Source organism: Prunus mume, linkage group LG8, assembly GCF_029339155.1.
Source record: "Prunus mume cultivar Tortuosa linkage group LG8, ASM2933915v1, whole genome shotgun sequence".
In the NCBI taxonomy this organism is placed as follows: Eukaryota; Viridiplantae; Streptophyta; class Magnoliopsida; order Rosales; family Rosaceae; genus Prunus; species Prunus mume.
Genome location: NC_142705.1, coordinates 1463948 through 1479880, shown reverse-complemented (window position 1 = coordinate 1479880; position 15933 = coordinate 1463948). Strand labels below are relative to the sequence as shown.

Below are 15933 nucleotides of genomic sequence, written 5' to 3'. Positions count from 1 at the left end.
GCATGCACGAAGCCTTTCCAAATTCAAAGAGATGTAATATAATTTGATGGAAAATAAATCATCATTTTAAAATACAATCAATTAGTCAGGGATCATGCGATTAAAAAGTCAAACCAGGATTGCTCCGTAAAATTTCATGGCCAAAGCTCAAAGCGTATCGTCATTCACTGTCACCTTAAAATAAAATATTTGATTTGCTTAACGAGTAATTATAGTGTATACTGGAGGCGCTCCACATTATTATCCATATATGAGATTGGAATTGAGACGTGGGGGCATATTTCTATTAAAATATAATAAGCAAAAGACTGATAAGAGAAACAAGGGTAAAATCTTGGTGACAAAATAAAAAAGCCTCCCTTTTATTTATTTTCTCTAAACATTGGAATTTGGAAGGCAACACTGGTCAAGACTCCTGGACGCGGGCCCTGCAAACCCTTGGCTTCTCTCTGTGGATGTTGAGATGAAGACATTTACTTTATTAGGCCGCGGCGGTGCTTGCAAGTTTGTAAGTCTGGCACAACCAAGGAGACGTTACAGATTCAGACAGACGTGACTCATTTGCTCTGTATCTGTATCAGCTATGATATGATCTATCCACAACCACAACCTAATAATAAGTGGCAAAACATGTTCAGTTACCTTCACAGCGAACACGATTTATTTGCCAACTAATGCAGCAGCACATTTGTACAAGAGAAGACACCAAACAAACATGTTCTCAGTATATAAGCCTATACAGCATTCAGTTTAAAACCATTAAAACATTACTTGCAAAATATGAACAAGAAGCAAATTAGAAGAAACTATCAGCCTAGGGAGGCGGGGGGAACCATCCACATGTTACAGTGTTACAATTTAACCTTGTGACACACAACTTTATCTCTACTGCACCACGGCTACAAGTCTAAACAGGTGCATGATTGAGATCAGCATGAGCATATAGTTTCAAATAGCTCTTATAAACTTTAGCATGAGCAAAATTGGCAGCAATTAGTAAGCAGAGAGGAAATTCAACAAATGATTCATACCTTTCTGAAACTGTTTTGTCAATCCACAGCAAAGGATTTAAGTATGAAACCATAGAAACCAATCAGAACATATGGCAGTAGATATCTCAGCCTTGACGATTGAGTGCATCTGCAATTATGTTTCTACTTTCACTACACAGTACTTCTGCATCATTTCCTTGTATAGACTTATGAATCACAACTTTCACAGATCCAGTATTCAAGATAGCCTCCCTTCCTGGAGGCATGATTTTTCCAGTTCCTGTAAGGGTAATGGGCACTACTGGTACCTTGGTCTTTGCTGCAATACTGAAGGCACCTTTCTGCATGTCAACAACACAGTTCAGAAATTTCCTAATTATCTTTATTTAAAGAAAACTACACATAATCAGCAAACAAGGACAAAGAATGGAAAATATCTCACCTTGAAAGAGCCTAATTTTCCATCTTTACTGCGTGTTCCCTCAGGAAAGAAAAAGACAGAGGCCCCCTTCTTGATAAGATCTATGCAACGCTTAAGACACTCCTATATACAGAAGCCAACATATTTTAAAACCATCGTTTAGATAATGATTGCATTTATATACACGGAACAAAAGAAATGGAATACCAATTGACTTTTGCTGTCCATGCGCTTTAAAGGTATTACACCCATCAGAAACATGGCCCACCCAACAATGGGATAGAGAAATATGCTAGTCTTGCTGATAAACTTAAAGGGTCTCCCAATTGTGAGAAGAACATATATGTCTAAAAAGCTCTGGTGGTTGGAAACATATACAGCAGGAGCATCTGGAGGAGGCAAATTCTCCAGTCCCTCAAACTTGATCTTAACAAATGGCGTAACAGTAACAGTGGCCCAAACTTTGGCAATAAACATATGAGCTTTTCTTTTGTATCGATCCAACAACAGAACAAAAGGATGGGCTACCAGCATCAGCACAAAGAGATAAATGGCATTGAAAGCAGTAATGGCATAGAAGCCTATTCCCCTAAATTTTGAGACCGTATTTACTTCTGCACTTCAAAAAAATAACAACAGATCAGTCAATTAGATTTATAAGGCTGCTAACAGGAGGAAGTAACAACAGAATACCAGTAGTTAGAGAAACCTGGCAATGGATAGTCAGCATCAGCGCTCCCAGCTTCAGTAAGTCCAGATCGTCCAACTGCATACCTGGACAACCTATGCTGGGTATGCAATCTAATATCATAATTTGGTCTTCCAAAGTCCTCTTTTGCATCAATGTTGCACCGTGACATGCCACTATGCTTCCTTTGAATGCATAAAACACTACGACAAGCAACTGAGGGGAAAAAAGAGGCATCATAACCAGATCTAAAAGACAGGACAAAAGAGTAAATGAATCTGCAAGGGAGAAGGAAGAAGCTCATATAGTCCATTCAAACATCCATCTCAAAACATGTGCCTTTAAATCCAGACATCAGCTATATATGCATGGTTTGATGCTGATAAAATAGAATGAATAACAAAAATAAATAGATTTGTCACAAATATTAGCCATACAAGATGATTCCACAATCCACACACTATCTCATATTGTCTTGGATTTCTTTGAAATAGTTGTGTAGATCATACATAATCCTCATGGCTAATAGGCAAAAACCGAGAATTTTGAATAAGATTGTAAAGGTAAATTACATAACAAGACAGCACTCAATCATGCATGTATTTGGACTTGGAGCAAAAATCACGTGAGATACTAAGCTAAGAAAGCCTATACTTACATTTACTTAAATTTGCCAAAATCGGCCATCTGCATGGAGAGCACCCAATCGAGAGTCCCTTGTAAGTGAATGGCTGCATTATGAAGAAAATGTCAAAGCAATTACACCAGCAATGGACGGAAGAGGGCAGTGGGTTTGGCGCTTCTTCTACCAACGATGGTAGGCGAAGGGATCAAATTAAAAAACATAAAGGGCTACTGCCACATAAATACACCAAAGCCTTTACCAAAGTTGTGATGATGCTAAGTGTGTGTAGCCTGCTGAATTGGTATTCATTGCCCATAATTCAAAATCCATTATATCATATAGACATCAAACTACTAATTCCTCAACTTGATTAAAAATGAAAACTTTTCTTTTCCCGTAAGTCAAACAGATTTGAATCAAAGGAAGACAGCTAGAGAAAATGGGATAAATTATGAATAAATAAATAAAGGTATAGAAGAACTACCGGCAACAAAGACGATGTTGAAGCAAACCTCGATTGCCTGTGACCTGATACGTTGAAGTAACCACAGAGTGTGTCAGCCCAAATTTTAATTCTTGTCCGCAATTATAAAAATATAAATAAATAAAAAGAGAAGGATGAGATATACAGAGTACAGCATGGGAAGGTTGAAAAGTGACTTCCATGGAGGTTCAAAGAAAAGATTTTTGAGAATTGAGTCAGGGTGAATTGTACTGGGATTAGGGTTTATAGTCCTGGGATGGGAGCACATCAGTCACGTGCAGTGAGAAATTCAAGGCATATCCCTTATCCTTGATTAGTTTATTATTCTAATATTGGGTTTTTCTGGGTGTTCTTGTGCTTATGAATTTGCAAAACGAAAGTGATTGTCTTTGTTGGTGTTGGATGTATCGGGGTGGGCTGCTTGTGATAGGGTGAGACCGCCAAAGCCACAAGGTTCTTCTTTCCTTCTTTGCTCCTTTCCGCTCTAAATCTAATCTACTGCTAAAATCCAGTTAGACAGCTTAGACTTGGTTAAAAAGAAAAAAGAAAAAAAAGGAATATTTACATTATGCCCCATCTGTTAACAAGTTCCGGGAAAAAACAGTGGATACTTGAAAACTTGGGGTTTTTTCTTTTTTCTTTCACATTTCTGTTTTGCCTTTTGTTTTTATTATGCAATTTTGCATTTCTGGTTTGTTTTTATTTTCATTATGCAATTTTGTTTTCCAAATGCCTTGTTTCACAAACTTGTTCTCAGAATGAAATTATTATTTGCAGGGTGATGATTACTACAAATGGACTTGATGCCAGTAGTTCCTCATGCACATGAATACATTTGACTATCCTTTGTAATATATTGGAGACCAACAAGATACAAGAGCATGACCAACATCTTATTTGCTCCAGCCAGACATATAAATGCATTACAAGTAAAAAGAGAACCCCAACAATTTTTCTTTTAAAATAAAAAAAACAAAAGAAAATACCTCCACAAATATAATGTAATAATGATATAAGGCATGACAATTTGTTCTTTTTGTTGTTAAAACAGAGTAAGCTGAAGTTGATATTTATGAAGTTAATTGGTAATCTATTTGCGGGGTGAGTGTTTTCTGGATGGGAAAATCCGGTGGCAACTTTGGCAACGTCTAAAGCAGATGCCTCCAGCTTCTTCTTGGTGTATAAGGTGAAATAACCAATGGTGAAAATTACGGCAAAGCCACCAAGAGCCATTCTCATTGGGCAGAAAGACATCTTTGACGTCTGATGGAGTACCTCCGTTGAATGCTGCGCCGGTGATGGACCCTTCATCCCCTGTGCGCCTGCAGCAGCCTTCACTTGTTGTGGTCCTGCCATTGCTTTGAATTCTCTCTAGTTGCCTCTTGCAAAGTAAAACTACGTCCCTTGCTTTCTCTCTTGTTTATCCGGACGTATGTCTTTTTCTTTTGCGGGTGTCTGTCTCTGTGCTGAGGTGGTTATGAACGCTTGTGGGCAGAATAAAGTGGGGGATCTGAGGTTGCTGAAAGAAATAGAATGTATACAAGCGTAAGAAGTTATGGCGTTAACCACTTTTTCCATGCAGCAGCAATAGGATTGCTCCATGCATGTGGCCTTAATCACCCCATAACCCCTTTTTAAGGTCAATTGTTGACCCTTCCTGCGAAACGAAAATGTTAAATATATCAAAATTTTCAATCCATATTCGGAGCTCAAGGGGCAATATTGCTGCTTATCTGCATTCTCAGTTAGGTGCATTTTCCTAACTTTTGAAGCACCTCACCTATCAATTCATGTGGAAGAATCAAGGCCAATAGATTAATTGAACAGATAGTCCAATCCAAATGGCCTCCATGACAACCTCTTGCGGTCTCATTTGAGTGTGAGCCAGAGGTTTAGAGAATTGAGCAGCGTGGAGTATGGCCTTCCCTGAAAGAAGGATAGCACACGAGTGTTGAACTTGCTGCATTATCCTGCAGGCTGTGAGTCATCTATACTCAAGGCGACCAAAGCACAGCGAAACACTAAACTAAGATCCAAAAGACAGAACAACACATGACAAAACCAAATTATAAAGAAGCTGCACAGCAGCACAGAAGTATAAAGTAACACATCAGCCATACATACGAGGAAACCAGAAAATGCCCCCGGACGGAGAACAGCTGAGAGGAGCAGCATAAAATTATAAAATAAAATAAAAACCCACAAGTATAGAAAAACACACTGCAAGGGCACCGTATGCAGCAACCGAAGAGAACCCAGCACCCCAAAAATATTGTAAAGCCAAACAGACAATCAAGCAGAGCAAAACTCCACTCCATGAAAAACTGCAAGATTGAACTTTAACTGCAAAGACCTGATTCTAGCTTTTTGTTCAAGCGCCACGGTAAGATAGTGATTGTTACATTTGATGAGATTTTTCCTCAGGTCAAAGAGGAAGGGTGACTGAATTACTCTTCTTTGGAGGTCTCAAAAAATGGTTAGGTGATAAAAGGATGTTTTAGATCAATTTTCATTGTTTTGGGATAGAAAAAAGCAAGGTAATATGTACAAACAAATTATCTGCAATAATTTTTCCCAGCACTCAATTCCAATATTCTACGTACAATTTACATGAAAAGAAGACGGGGCAAAGATCAACTCATCTCATCAAACTACCATTTCAGCTTCTTTAATGGTGGAGGGAATTCCAACATCCAACCTCATGGTTGGTCTGTATTCTTCTGGCACAGCAGCACCCGCCTGAATGCACATTTCAACAACAGCAGGGGCTTGCCCATAGAAGTTCCTGAGCTCCCTTTCCATTGGTGCTCCATTTACATCTGGAACATGCCACACATATCTTGGTGGTATCAAGTCATTGAGCACTGCCGCCTGCCAACCATGTTGCCCATTTCGTTGTTGGTGTTTGAAGGCTCCACAGTTCTGAGCCTTGTGCCCACTGGGACCCACATGAACCTCAGGGCAATACCCACAAACCCTCACCAGATACATCTTCATTAGCTTCTTGGCTCCTCTCCTCATCTGGTCCCATGCTCGTAGTGTTTCCTCAGCAAGCAAGGTTGTTTCTTCTTCATCTGATGGGGCTACTATCTCTGAATCGGGTATTTCAGTCAAGACGGGTCTCTTGAGTCTTTCAGTGTCAGTGTCTGGTAGCTCACTTTCATCTGCATCAACAAATTCACTTTTTGAAATGCGGATGATTGGCTTTCTTCTCCTTTTAGTGGGATATTCTGGGACATCAACCCCAGCTTGGATGCAAAGCTCAACTATTGCTGGAATTCTAGGAATTGAGAATCTCTCCTCATGAGGAATGCGTCTTCCAAGGCGATCATAGAGGTGGAAAGCTTCAACTGGTAAGAATACGTCATCAACGGTCGCATTTGTTATCCACTCATGAAGACCCTTACGAATGTTAGCATTTGCACCTTTACATGATTTGAACGGATGCCCAACAGGCCCCACATGAATTTCATTACAGAACCTGCACACGAGTTCAGTGATTAATGAAAGGATCAAAACTTAATTTCCATTGAATTATGCAAGTTCCTTTCCAACAAAGTTCCTAAATGTAACACCAACCTGCAAGCTTGCACAGGCACCACCTTTAATAGCTTCTTCAAATTATTGATCAATGTAATTCTTGCATTGAAGACGTCATAGGCAACTGGGATAAGGGTCTTGACAAGCAAGCCATTCTTAGGAGGAGGAACTGGTGTTTTAGGCTTGCCCTTCCTGCTCTTAAGCCTTTCCCTGGCAGCCCTCCTCAAGTCCACAATGGGGACTGGAAAGGGCTTCTTCTCCTTTTTCGAATAGTATTTCGGAAAGTCAGAATTTTGAGGATGATCGCTCCTCACCACCAATGCTTGCGATTGGGAAGTTCTTGACTTCAATGAAAGCTTCAGTACATTGCAACCATGCTCCTACAAATAAATTTAATCAATTAAAATCACAGTACTAAATTTACGCAATCTTCAATTGAATAGTAGTGAGAATGAATGTCAGCATACCTGAAATCGAAAAGAATCAATGGAAGTAAGAGCAGGGTAAACGTGGAGATTCAGAAATTCTGATTTTCCATTGAAGGAAGCCTGCAAGGTCCCAACTTTGGGACGAAAGTCCATTCCTTTACCACAGAACAAAGCGATAGTGCCATGTGAGAAATAATGAGAGCTGCTATTCATCTCTGAGACCAAGTGCTTTCGCAGCAAACATAACAGCCGAAGAGAGTGTTTCGACCATAGCTTTGTTTGTGATATGGTTTCCTTCCTCTTCTGCAAGTCACAAACCAAAATAATGCGACACCGTTTCGTCAAAAAAGAAAAACCATTTTGTACAGTATAGCTGATCGGCTATAAAATTAAATATTCGAATATATTTAAATATTATCGCCGTGCGGCTATACTATTAAAATATCCGAATATATTTTAAGCGTATGGCCGGACGGCTTTACTAATAAAATATTCGAAGATATTAAAAACGTATAGCCGCGCGGCTATACGTTTAAAATTTTCTTATTACCGAGCGGCTATACGCTTTAAATATTAATATATTTTTTATGTATAGCCGAACGGCTATACTATTAAATATTCGAATATATTTAAATATTATAGCCGCGGGGCTATACCATTAAAATATTCGTATGCTTAACAGAGTATAGCCGTTCGGCTATACGCTTTAAAAATATTTTTTAGATACAGCCTAGTACAGCCGCGCGGCTATACTCGTTATACATTCACAGAGTATAGCCGGATACTCTTTAAATATTAATATATTTTAAAGTATAGCCGCGCGGCGATACGCTTTAAATATTCAACCGCTCCACTAACCGAATGGTGGAAAATGGAGAAGATGAACCAAATTCATAGGTGGACCGTGGATCGCTAAGCAAAATAAAGTATTGGATCTTAACAATAAGGATAATGGATTTGCTGCGTCCTTTCAAGACCAGGAAGGAAGTGGAAAGGGAAGGGAACAAAATAGTATCGTGAAGGTGAAGGCTACTACTAAAATAAAGAAAAATTAACCTTTTTACAGGACAAAAAGGAGTGATTTTTGCTAAACCCTTCTCTCTCTCTCTGCAAGTTCATTGCCTCCAAATCTAAACCTTTATCGGAGACACAGGACAGAACACAAAGGAGAGGCAGATAGAGAGGGAGAGAGAAGCCATGGAAAGGCTTCTGTTCTCTTCCTCCCCAACCCCTTTGAAACTCCATGTAAAACCCTCACCTTTTCTCCCTCCACTCGCTCGTATTGCCTCGGCCAAACTCAACTTTCCCGCTTCCCAACTGCCCAATCTCAGACGGGTCAGCTTGGTTTCCTGCAAACATCAAAACCCATCTCCAATTTTTTCTTCTTCTCCTTCTTCATCAGCGCCATCCAACATTTTACCGGCTCTCTCGCCGAACCGGCCGGAGTTGCCAAATCCGCAGATTATCAAGAAGATTGCAAATGGGGCTTCTACCCAACGCAAGGTAATAGACATCTCTTGTTTTAAATGACAGAAATTGATAAAAGATATGACTTTGATTAATTTTATGTTGTGGGGTTTCTTTGTTGTCATTGCTACAATCATGTGTTGAAATGTAAACAATTGGTTTGATGAGTGATGAAATGTTGGTTATTTTCCACGGAGTACTTTCTGATTCGAAATGTTGTCGTTGTCTGATCCAAAATGTAGTTTATTTTGCCCTCTAAAACTTGCATAGTTTTGTAGTTTAGAATATGCAGTTTATTCATACCAGATTGTAATGTCTCATCGTGGACTGTGTGTTAGCAACTGCTTGTCTACTTGGTAGCACCCTCAAAGGAGGTTTAGATATAATCTTTAAAAGAGAACAGCGGAATGTTAACAGAGAGTCACAGTGCTAATCATGGATTGAAGTAGGAACATAGGTTATACTGTGTACACAAGTTTCCATTATTTCCATCGAAGTTTCGTATTTGGTTCTTGACTACCATATCCACAACGACCACTATCAAAATGAGATAGATGGGGCGTCTGCAAATTCCCAGCTACTGTTCCACCTTTTATATGCGACCATTAATCCATTTGTTTTGACCAGATAACTTACTTGTTATATTCTTTTGGTGATCAGGGCCTGATCACCACTGGGCCATTTGTTGTGCTTTCTGCCCTTGTTTTGATCTTAATACAGCCAGCTTGTGCACCAGCGGCTTATGCATCCTTTCAAACTGCAACAAAGACAGGTAGCCCAGCTGCTGCTATCGGGGGAAGACTGATCCAGACTGAATTACTTAGTAGTGCATGGACTGGGTTCTTAGCCGGTTGCTTACACACATTGTCAGGTCCTGACCACTTAGCTGCTCTGGCTCCACTCTCAATTGGACGCACCCGCATTGAAAGTGCTTTAGTTGGAGCCCTCTGGGGATGTGGCCATGACGCTGGCCAGGTTATCTTTGGCTTAATATTTCTACTACTAAAGGATCGGCTTCATATTGAAATTATCCGAACATGGGGCACAAGAGTTGTGGGCATTACTCTACTAGTTATTGGTGCCATGGGCATTAAGGAAGCTTCAGAAGTCTCAAGTCCTTGTGTTGCCTTAGAGAATGGAGAGTGTGATGTTAGTGTATACGAATCTCTAGAAAACCCTACCGTTGGGAAGAAGAAGATTGGTTTTGCTACTTTTGCCACTGGAATTGTCCATGGGCTGCAGCCAGATGCATTGATGATGGTCTTGCCCGCTCTTGCTTTGCCATCTCGCGTTGCTGGTGCCGCATTTCTGGTTATGTTTTTAGTTGGGACCGTAGTTGCAATGGGAAGCTATACAGTCTTTCTAGGCTCATGTAGCCAGGCACTAAAGGATAGAGTTCCCAGAATAACAGAGAAACTGACGTGGGCTTCTTCCCTGGTTGCAATTGCTCTTGGATCTGCCATAATCATCAGCCAGTTATTCGGGTATAGCCTGTATTAGTATTTTTGAGCGAGTAAAGATTGACATTACCAGGCTTCTCCACGAGTGTTAGATAAAAGATCTTAGAAGGATTATTCGATTTGTTTAGAGCAAAAGTTCATCTGCTCAGCACCTTTTCTCAGTGAGAGTACCATCTTCTTTTTTCTTCTTTTTTAATTGAAGCTTTTTACAGTTTTAATAGAGGGCAACCCTTCTACAAATGTAATATTTTTACTGTAGAAATCAAGATTGGTTTAACGATTCGCTTTATATTTCATGTTTAATCTTTATCCAGCCAAGTTGTTCTATGTTGTTGCACCAGCTGTTCATAGCAGTTATCAACCAGGGGAATGTAAATTCTGCATCCAAACTAGGCTGGTCCATAGTTGGAAGTGCTCAACCTTTTACCGATTTCCAAGTGTCTACCGTGAAATTTGTACTGCCTTTTTCTCTTCAATATACAAACGGACGGATTTTGGAATGATACTTAACATGTGTGAACCTTGAGAATCCACCATTTCAATTAGAAGTAAAAAGAAAATAGCCAAGAGAATGAGAGAATCCACATTCGAAAAGATAACAATTTCCGGGGATGCATGCTTTAATATTGATGAGAGTCTTGTTGAATCCGATGTTTTCCGGCCAGTAGTCAGTCAGTGCAACATGCTGACAATTAAGTATGAAAATTCAAATAATCATCATTATCATTTCAATTGACAAATCTTTTGCGGAGTTTGGATTCACATAATACACAACTAACTAGAAGAAAGACGCTCGGGAATTAGAGCATGCCGTTTTTTTTTTTTTCTTCCTTTTAAGGTTAAGAAAAATGTCAAAGTATCAAATTTTGTGCTACGCGGTTCACTCAAAAAAATTTAAATTTAAAATTAAATCAATGAAAGAAAGGGCATTACAATTCTTTCTTCATTTTATGTCTCGTTAAAATAAAGCAATCCCACTCGCGGGTTACACATTTGAACATGAAGAACTGGGCAGCAAAGCTGAATGTTGAAAGCAACTCAGGTCATAGAAGTTGATTTGCATTAGGGGCTCTGCTTTTTGTTGATATCATGAAGCACGCACACATCTGCTGCTGTCTTCAACTGAAATCATGAAATGAATTTCAAAACAATCCAGATAGGAAGATTTTTTTTTCTTTTGGTCGAACAGATAGGAAGAATTAGATGACTTAAACTTGAAAAAGTTGATTAGCTAGATTAAATTTAAAAGAACATTTGGACGACAAACTACCAAGAAAACTTGGGTAGGACTGACTAAAACTATCAATTTCTTTTAGGGGAACCTCAACTATTTGTCAACACAAAGTAATTCTTCATTTTCAGACAGTAAACAGATAGCCATGGTCTACCTGTATAAGATTGACTGCTTGCTTGACGGCCCATCCAAATAAACTCAAACCAACAAGAACAGAAAGAGGTGTAATATGCTTTGCAAGTCCAGTTAAAACCTGAAACAGGGAAATTCAGAAACAAAAATAATCTGGGAACTTCCTCTTTATATCTTTAAAAACAGCACTTACATCAATCAAGCTCTCAGTTTCGTTCTTTGCAAGAAGAAATAGAATTATATAAAGCACCTGCAGAGTAAATACTCAAATTTAGAGAAGAGTTGCAACTACCACCATTGAAAGATTTCCGTATGTAGATAGATAGGCAAACCAATTTACACTTACCTCACAAGCTACACAACAGTAAGCCATAAACATCCGATTCCCGTAGTACGCTTTAAAAAGCCAATTAGTGCTGTCTTTCACATCCTTGTGACTAGCCTTGCCTAACAGGAAAGTACTGCAAATAAATGAACTAAAGTGTTAACAAAATAAAACTTTCTCAAGGAATAACCCAATTCATCCCATACATAAATCAATTAAAAAGAAAAAGAAAATAACCTGTACATCTGCAGCCAGTGGCTGGCAATATCTAAGGCAAGCAATGAGAGGAAAACCAAGCCAGGCCTGCATTAAAATCCCACCAACAAGCTAAGACAAACATGCATGTATAGTTATAGCAACTTGTAGACTATAAATAAAGGGCAGTGATTTTCCTACTCCCCTTTTGTCCACGTACACTCCATTCTGTTTTTTAATACTTTTAACTATAACAAAAAAGGGAGTGTAAGTGAACAAAAGAGTGGGAACATACAATTTCCAACAAAGGGAGTGTAAGTGGACAAAAGCATAGTGGAAAAATCAGCTCCCCAAATAAAATGTCTTACCAGTATACTTGTGAAAGAACTACCAAGAGACACGCAGTGCTTATCCTGAGATACAAGACAATAATCAATACGGTGATTACCAATCTAGCTAAATCATTTCAGCAATACTATGTTTCTTGTGCACGTGCATGCGCATGCGTGGGTGCACATGCACATGTATCTTACTGTGGATTAGAGGACTGATGTAGGTTAACTCAGGCTATTCAATTTTGAGGACTGGTGTTGTCTGATGGAATGTTGGCACTGTTTGTCAATGTGGATCTAATGCAGATCCACTGAGAGGTATTTTCAGTAACTGCTGTGTATAGTTTAGGTTATTGCAATAAATTCATTATGAGATTACCTATCTGTCACCATGTCCAAAACAGCTCCAAAGGTTGAAACTGAGCCAGGAAGGGAAACAAAGATGTATTAAGATAATTGAATCAAATATGCAAACCACAAAATTCTTCATTACTTTCAACAATCAGGAAACTGAAAACAAAGAGGCACTTCAGTAATGAAATTATTTAACGCTCACTACAATACGGAGGCTTCTACCAATACTATACTGCAATCTCTAAATAAGGAGTACACTAATAAATAATTCATGATGTTTGGAGATCAATTTTTTAAAATGTATTTATACCTATATTATCTAGCTCTGCAGAAAGTATAACTTGAAAATAATTCAAGTCACACCCACTATGTACAATGAAAAAGTATGAGCGAGAGTCAGGAAATGTATCCACTTATATAGCTGAAAGGAAAAGAGTTGGTGAAGACCAAATGATACTAATACATTTGTATTGAGAGGATTCTTTTAATGATAATCATTTTGACATTATACAAATCACACTTGGTATCTGTACCGACTTACAACAAGTTGTTTCTATAAACGTATATATGCACAAACAACGCAAACTTCCTATCAAAAAACAAAATTGCAAGCTACAGAAACTCTCATACCTTGATTGAATTTACGAGCACACCAACCATCTACGCCATCACAGACAAAGCTGGAACAGCAAGCTTAATCATATATTATACCCAACATAGACATTGAAAAAGATACAGCGCAAAAACTAAGGTTTCATTTGGATTGCGTATTTGAAATGAGAGATTTAGATTTCACGATTCAGTTTAAAGTTTATGTTTAGTAAAGAAAAACTCAAAAATAGAGAGTTGTCACACTTTTGGTTGTGGATTATTATTATTATTTCAGTGGTTAAGAGGTGAATACTCATATTTTCTTGAGCATTTGAAACCCACCCTACCCCATTTCAAGTATTCAAATTTACATATTGACTCCATCAACCTTAAAATAAACTTTTAAAATCTCATATAAAACGTTACAGTAAATGCAAATCTCTTCTTCTAAATCCACAAGTCCAAACAACATAAATGAATTATTCAAAAGCATTAATTCTCACCTGACAAAATAGAGAATTGAGAAAAGCTGCTTGTTGGAGAAGCACTGAGCAAACGCAAAACAGTTCATAAGAACCCTTATGTACCCTGCATTCCCAGTAAACATACAATCATTTTGAATAAAACAAAGACATCTTTAGTTGACTGTAGTTCTAAAGTAACTTGCTTTAAGAACATATAACCAAAACAATGAAATACTCACCAATTATATTGGGTATGTATAGGTAGACATCAAGTTTTGTTAACCTTCGTTGTGTTACAGATTTCTTGGCCATTGAAACTTCCTTTTTAAACTTGAATTACATAAAATGCATTGAATTTGCTAATAAATGTTGCCCTGCACACAAATGCAAATTTTTCTTGCTATAACCCATTACACACTCTTGCATGTTTATACGAAGAAGCAACACTAAACAAAAATAAAACAAACAATAATCACACAAAATTAACTTAATGGAGGCATAAGATGGCAATTAGTGGAAAATAAGAACTAAATCTACCTTTTGGAGTCCTCCTTTCACCTCAACAGCGGAGATCGCAATGCAATCACTTCAGGCGCTAACCCTAATACTCTGATTCCCCTTTCTCTCTCTGCAAGCCCTGATTGGAAATGATGGAGCACGATGACTCAGATACGTAGCTTGTTTACATCAACTTAGCATAGGGTTACATTGCGACCCACAACGGCGGAGATCGCAATGTAATCACCTTCTGGGTCTTAGGGTTACATTGCAAGCCCTAAAACCAGAGCTTTCATCGATTAGCATGAACCAGAGCTTTCAATCACATGTAACAAAAAGAGTTCCAAACCAAATCAGATCATACCTCTTCCATAGATTGATCTTCAGCTCGTAGCCCAGTAAACCACCAGAACAGAGGCAATTGGTGACGAAAATGAAGTTAAATTTCTGCACATTCGATACAAAATGGGTTAAATTGAACAAATTAACAAAAAATTAAAATTTTAAAATATATATAATAAAAAACCTAATAATCTGCCAAATTAGGGCAAAACAATATTTTTTCTTCCTTTGAAAATTTGAATCAAAACCCATAAATAATCACCTCAGAAATGGAACAGGATTCGACGATTCGTGACTTAAATTGTAACAGAGAGTGAGAGAGAAATCGGGACTGAGGGAGAGGAGAGATTATTCGAGGAAAATGGGACGAGAAAGAAGGGATTCAAGGTGTTAGAAGGAATCGGGTGTCTGAAGAAGAGAGAGAGATCAGCGGTGGTTATGGGCGTACGGAGAGAATCGCCGGCGTTTGGATGTTACGGTTCCGGACAAAGTGAGAGAAACGAGAAGGATGGGAAGGGTGTCGAGTGCGGAGACTGAGAGGTTGCGTGGAGAGATGTTACGGTTAGGCTTAGTGAACCGTTCGGGTGTGGACAACCCTATGATAATACATGGATTAAGCATAGAATGAGCGGCACGTTTAATATTATCTGGACACCAAACGCACTGAGAGCAAATCGACGGTAGATTAGCTTAGATCTTGGCCAGCTCGAGGGTTTGATCACACTGTTCGGAAAGAACCTCTCTAGGCCTTCATCCCAATTACTCCTTTGAGCCCTTTTTTTTTTCATGCAAGCTTATATAGAAATCGAACTTAAATACTCTTAACAATTTGAGCTAGAATCTTCTATAATAAAAGTGGTCATACAATTACGAATCACACAACGAGAAATCAATTCCTTACTTATCAAGCATGGAATGAAATGCAAGTAAAGCATATATCTAACACAAAGTTTTGGTTTTTCAATTTTATTTTACCATTTCAAATACTTCAGAGACAAAATAAGCACAATCAAAATTTAAAATTTTAGAATCTTATCCTTATGCACAACTTGGGGGGAATGAAAGGCAATTCGATTTCTGTATTAACTTGCTTGTGAAATGAATTTAATCAATTATTAATATTATGTGTATGGATGCAGTGACCCTGGCTATTAGAGACACAAGGAGGACTTGGTTTTCTTCCAATTTGGCAAAGATCATCGCAGATTTTATTTACCTGTAAAAGAAGGAAAAGAGGCCAAATTGATGTATGAGATATATTGTACATAGAAAGAAAAACATTTGAGGGTGGTCAAAATACTCGTCATAAAAAAATTGAAATGCACACCACACCACTCATTGGGAAAGTGAATAGCCGTTTT

At 38.4% G+C, this 15933-nt stretch overlaps 4 protein-coding genes across 11 annotated transcripts; 1 reads left to right on the top strand and 3 right to left on the bottom strand.

Annotated features, from left to right (window-relative positions):
* Positions 1 to 175: 175 nt before the first annotated feature.
* Positions 176 to 3724, bottom strand: ATS2 (Phospholipid/glycerol acyltransferase family protein). Of its 5 annotated transcripts, XM_089042907.1 has the most exons (9): positions 3356 to 3724; positions 3211 to 3254; positions 2760 to 2832; positions 2107 to 2317; positions 1621 to 2032; positions 1435 to 1536; positions 1032 to 1333; positions 643 to 671; positions 176 to 514 (listed from the first exon to the last, which is right to left on the bottom strand). In XM_089042907.1, the coding sequence occupies exons 1-7, from the start codon at positions 3390 to 3392 to the stop codon at positions 1118 to 1120; spliced, it is 1095 nt and encodes a 364-aa protein (XP_088899033.1). In that variant the 5' UTR covers positions 3393 to 3724; the 3' UTR covers positions 176 to 514; positions 643 to 671; positions 1032 to 1117. The 5 variants fall into 5 exon arrangements, with proteins under 5 accessions (XP_088899033.1, XP_088899032.1, XP_088899031.1 ...); XM_089042906.1 differs by lacking the exon at positions 643 to 671; XM_089042905.1 differs by lacking the exon at positions 643 to 671 and having other exon boundaries at positions 176 to 610; positions 3356 to 3723.
* A 1966-nt stretch (positions 3725 to 5690) lies between these two features.
* APO2 (APO RNA-binding protein (DUF794)) lies at positions 5691 to 7469 on the bottom strand. Its single transcript, XM_008244776.3, has 3 exons — positions 7218 to 7469; positions 6790 to 7130; positions 5691 to 6691 (listed from the first exon to the last, which is right to left on the bottom strand). Exons 1-3 carry the CDS (start codon positions 7389 to 7391, stop codon positions 5857 to 5859), a joined length of 1350 nt encoding a protein of 449 aa, XP_008242998.2. The 5' UTR covers positions 7392 to 7469; the 3' UTR covers positions 5691 to 5856.
* A 727-nt stretch (positions 7470 to 8196) lies between these two features.
* LOC103341276 (chloroplast protein FOR GROWTH AND FERTILITY 2-like) lies at positions 8197 to 10430 on the top strand. 2 transcript variants are annotated; one of them, XM_089042392.1, is made up of 2 exons: positions 8197 to 8681; positions 9366 to 10430. In XM_089042392.1, exons 1-2 carry the CDS (start codon positions 8376 to 8378, stop codon positions 10143 to 10145), a joined length of 1086 nt encoding a protein of 361 aa, XP_088898518.1. In that variant the 5' UTR covers positions 8197 to 8375; the 3' UTR covers positions 10146 to 10430. The 2 variants fall into 2 exon arrangements, with proteins under 2 accessions (XP_088898518.1, XP_008242999.2); XM_008244777.3 differs by having other exon boundaries at positions 9306 to 10430.
* A 374-nt stretch (positions 10431 to 10804) lies between these two features.
* LOC103341277 (CDP-diacylglycerol--inositol 3-phosphatidyltransferase 1-like) lies at positions 10805 to 15357 on the bottom strand. 3 transcript variants are annotated; one of them, XM_089042394.1, is made up of 13 exons: positions 14835 to 15357; positions 14595 to 14677; positions 14270 to 14507; positions 13972 to 14106; positions 13772 to 13856; positions 13308 to 13357; positions 12703 to 12742; positions 12360 to 12404; positions 12034 to 12099; positions 11818 to 11932; positions 11665 to 11721; positions 11494 to 11592; positions 10805 to 11227 (listed from the first exon to the last, which is right to left on the bottom strand). In XM_089042394.1, the coding sequence occupies exons 4-13, from the start codon at positions 14042 to 14044 to the stop codon at positions 11168 to 11170; spliced, it is 690 nt and encodes a 229-aa protein (XP_088898520.1). In that variant the 5' UTR covers positions 14045 to 14106; positions 14270 to 14507; positions 14595 to 14677; positions 14835 to 15357; the 3' UTR covers positions 10805 to 11167. The 3 variants fall into 3 exon arrangements, with proteins under 3 accessions (XP_088898520.1, XP_088898519.1, XP_008243002.2); XM_089042393.1 differs by having other exon boundaries at positions 14270 to 14369; positions 14835 to 15341; XM_008244780.3 differs by lacking the exons at positions 14595 to 14677; positions 14835 to 15357 and having other exon boundaries at positions 13972 to 14107; positions 14270 to 14368.
* Between the last annotated feature and the right edge of the window lie 576 nt (positions 15358 to 15933).

Coding starts and splice junctions, on each gene's coding strand:
- ATS2 (XM_089042907.1), bottom strand. CDS start 3,392: ATGGAAGTCACTTTTCAACCTTCCCATGCTGTACTCT. Junction 2,833..3,210: donor CAACATCGTCTTTGTTGCCG/GTAGTTCTTCTA, acceptor TTCATAATGCAG/CCATTCACTTACAAGGGACT. Junction 2,318..2,759: donor TTTGGCAAATTTAAGTAAAT/GTAAGTATAGGC, acceptor TTTTCCCCTCAG/TTGCTTGTCGTAGTGTTTTA.
- APO2 (XM_008244776.3), bottom strand. CDS start 7,391: ATGAATAGCAGCTCTCATTATTTCTCACATGGCACTATCGCTTTGTTC. Junction 7,131..7,217: donor TTGATTCTTTTCGATTTCAG/GTATGCTGACAT, acceptor ATTTATTTGTAG/GAGCATGGTTGCAATGTACT. Junction 6,692..6,789: donor GTGCCTGTGCAAGCTTGCAG/GTTGGTGTTACA, acceptor ACTCGTGTGCAG/GTTCTGTAATGAAATTCATG.
- LOC103341276 (XM_008244777.3), top strand. CDS start 8,376: ATGGAAAGGCTTCTGTTCTCTTCCTCCCCAACCCCTTTGAAACTCCAT. Junction 8,682..9,305: donor GGGCTTCTACCCAACGCAAG/GTAATAGACATC, acceptor TTTGGTGATCAG/GGCCTGATCACCACTGGGCC.
- LOC103341277 (XM_089042394.1), bottom strand. CDS start 14,044: ATGGCCAAGAAATCTGTAACACAACGAAGGTTAACAAAACTTGATGTC. Junction 12,405..12,702: donor TTGGACATGGTGACAGATAG/GTAATCTCATAA, acceptor CTTGTATCTCAG/GATAAGCACTGCGTGTCTCT. Junction 11,228..11,493: donor AAGCAGTCAATCTTATACAG/GTAGACCATGGC, acceptor TCATGATTTCAG/TTGAAGACAGCAGCAGATGT.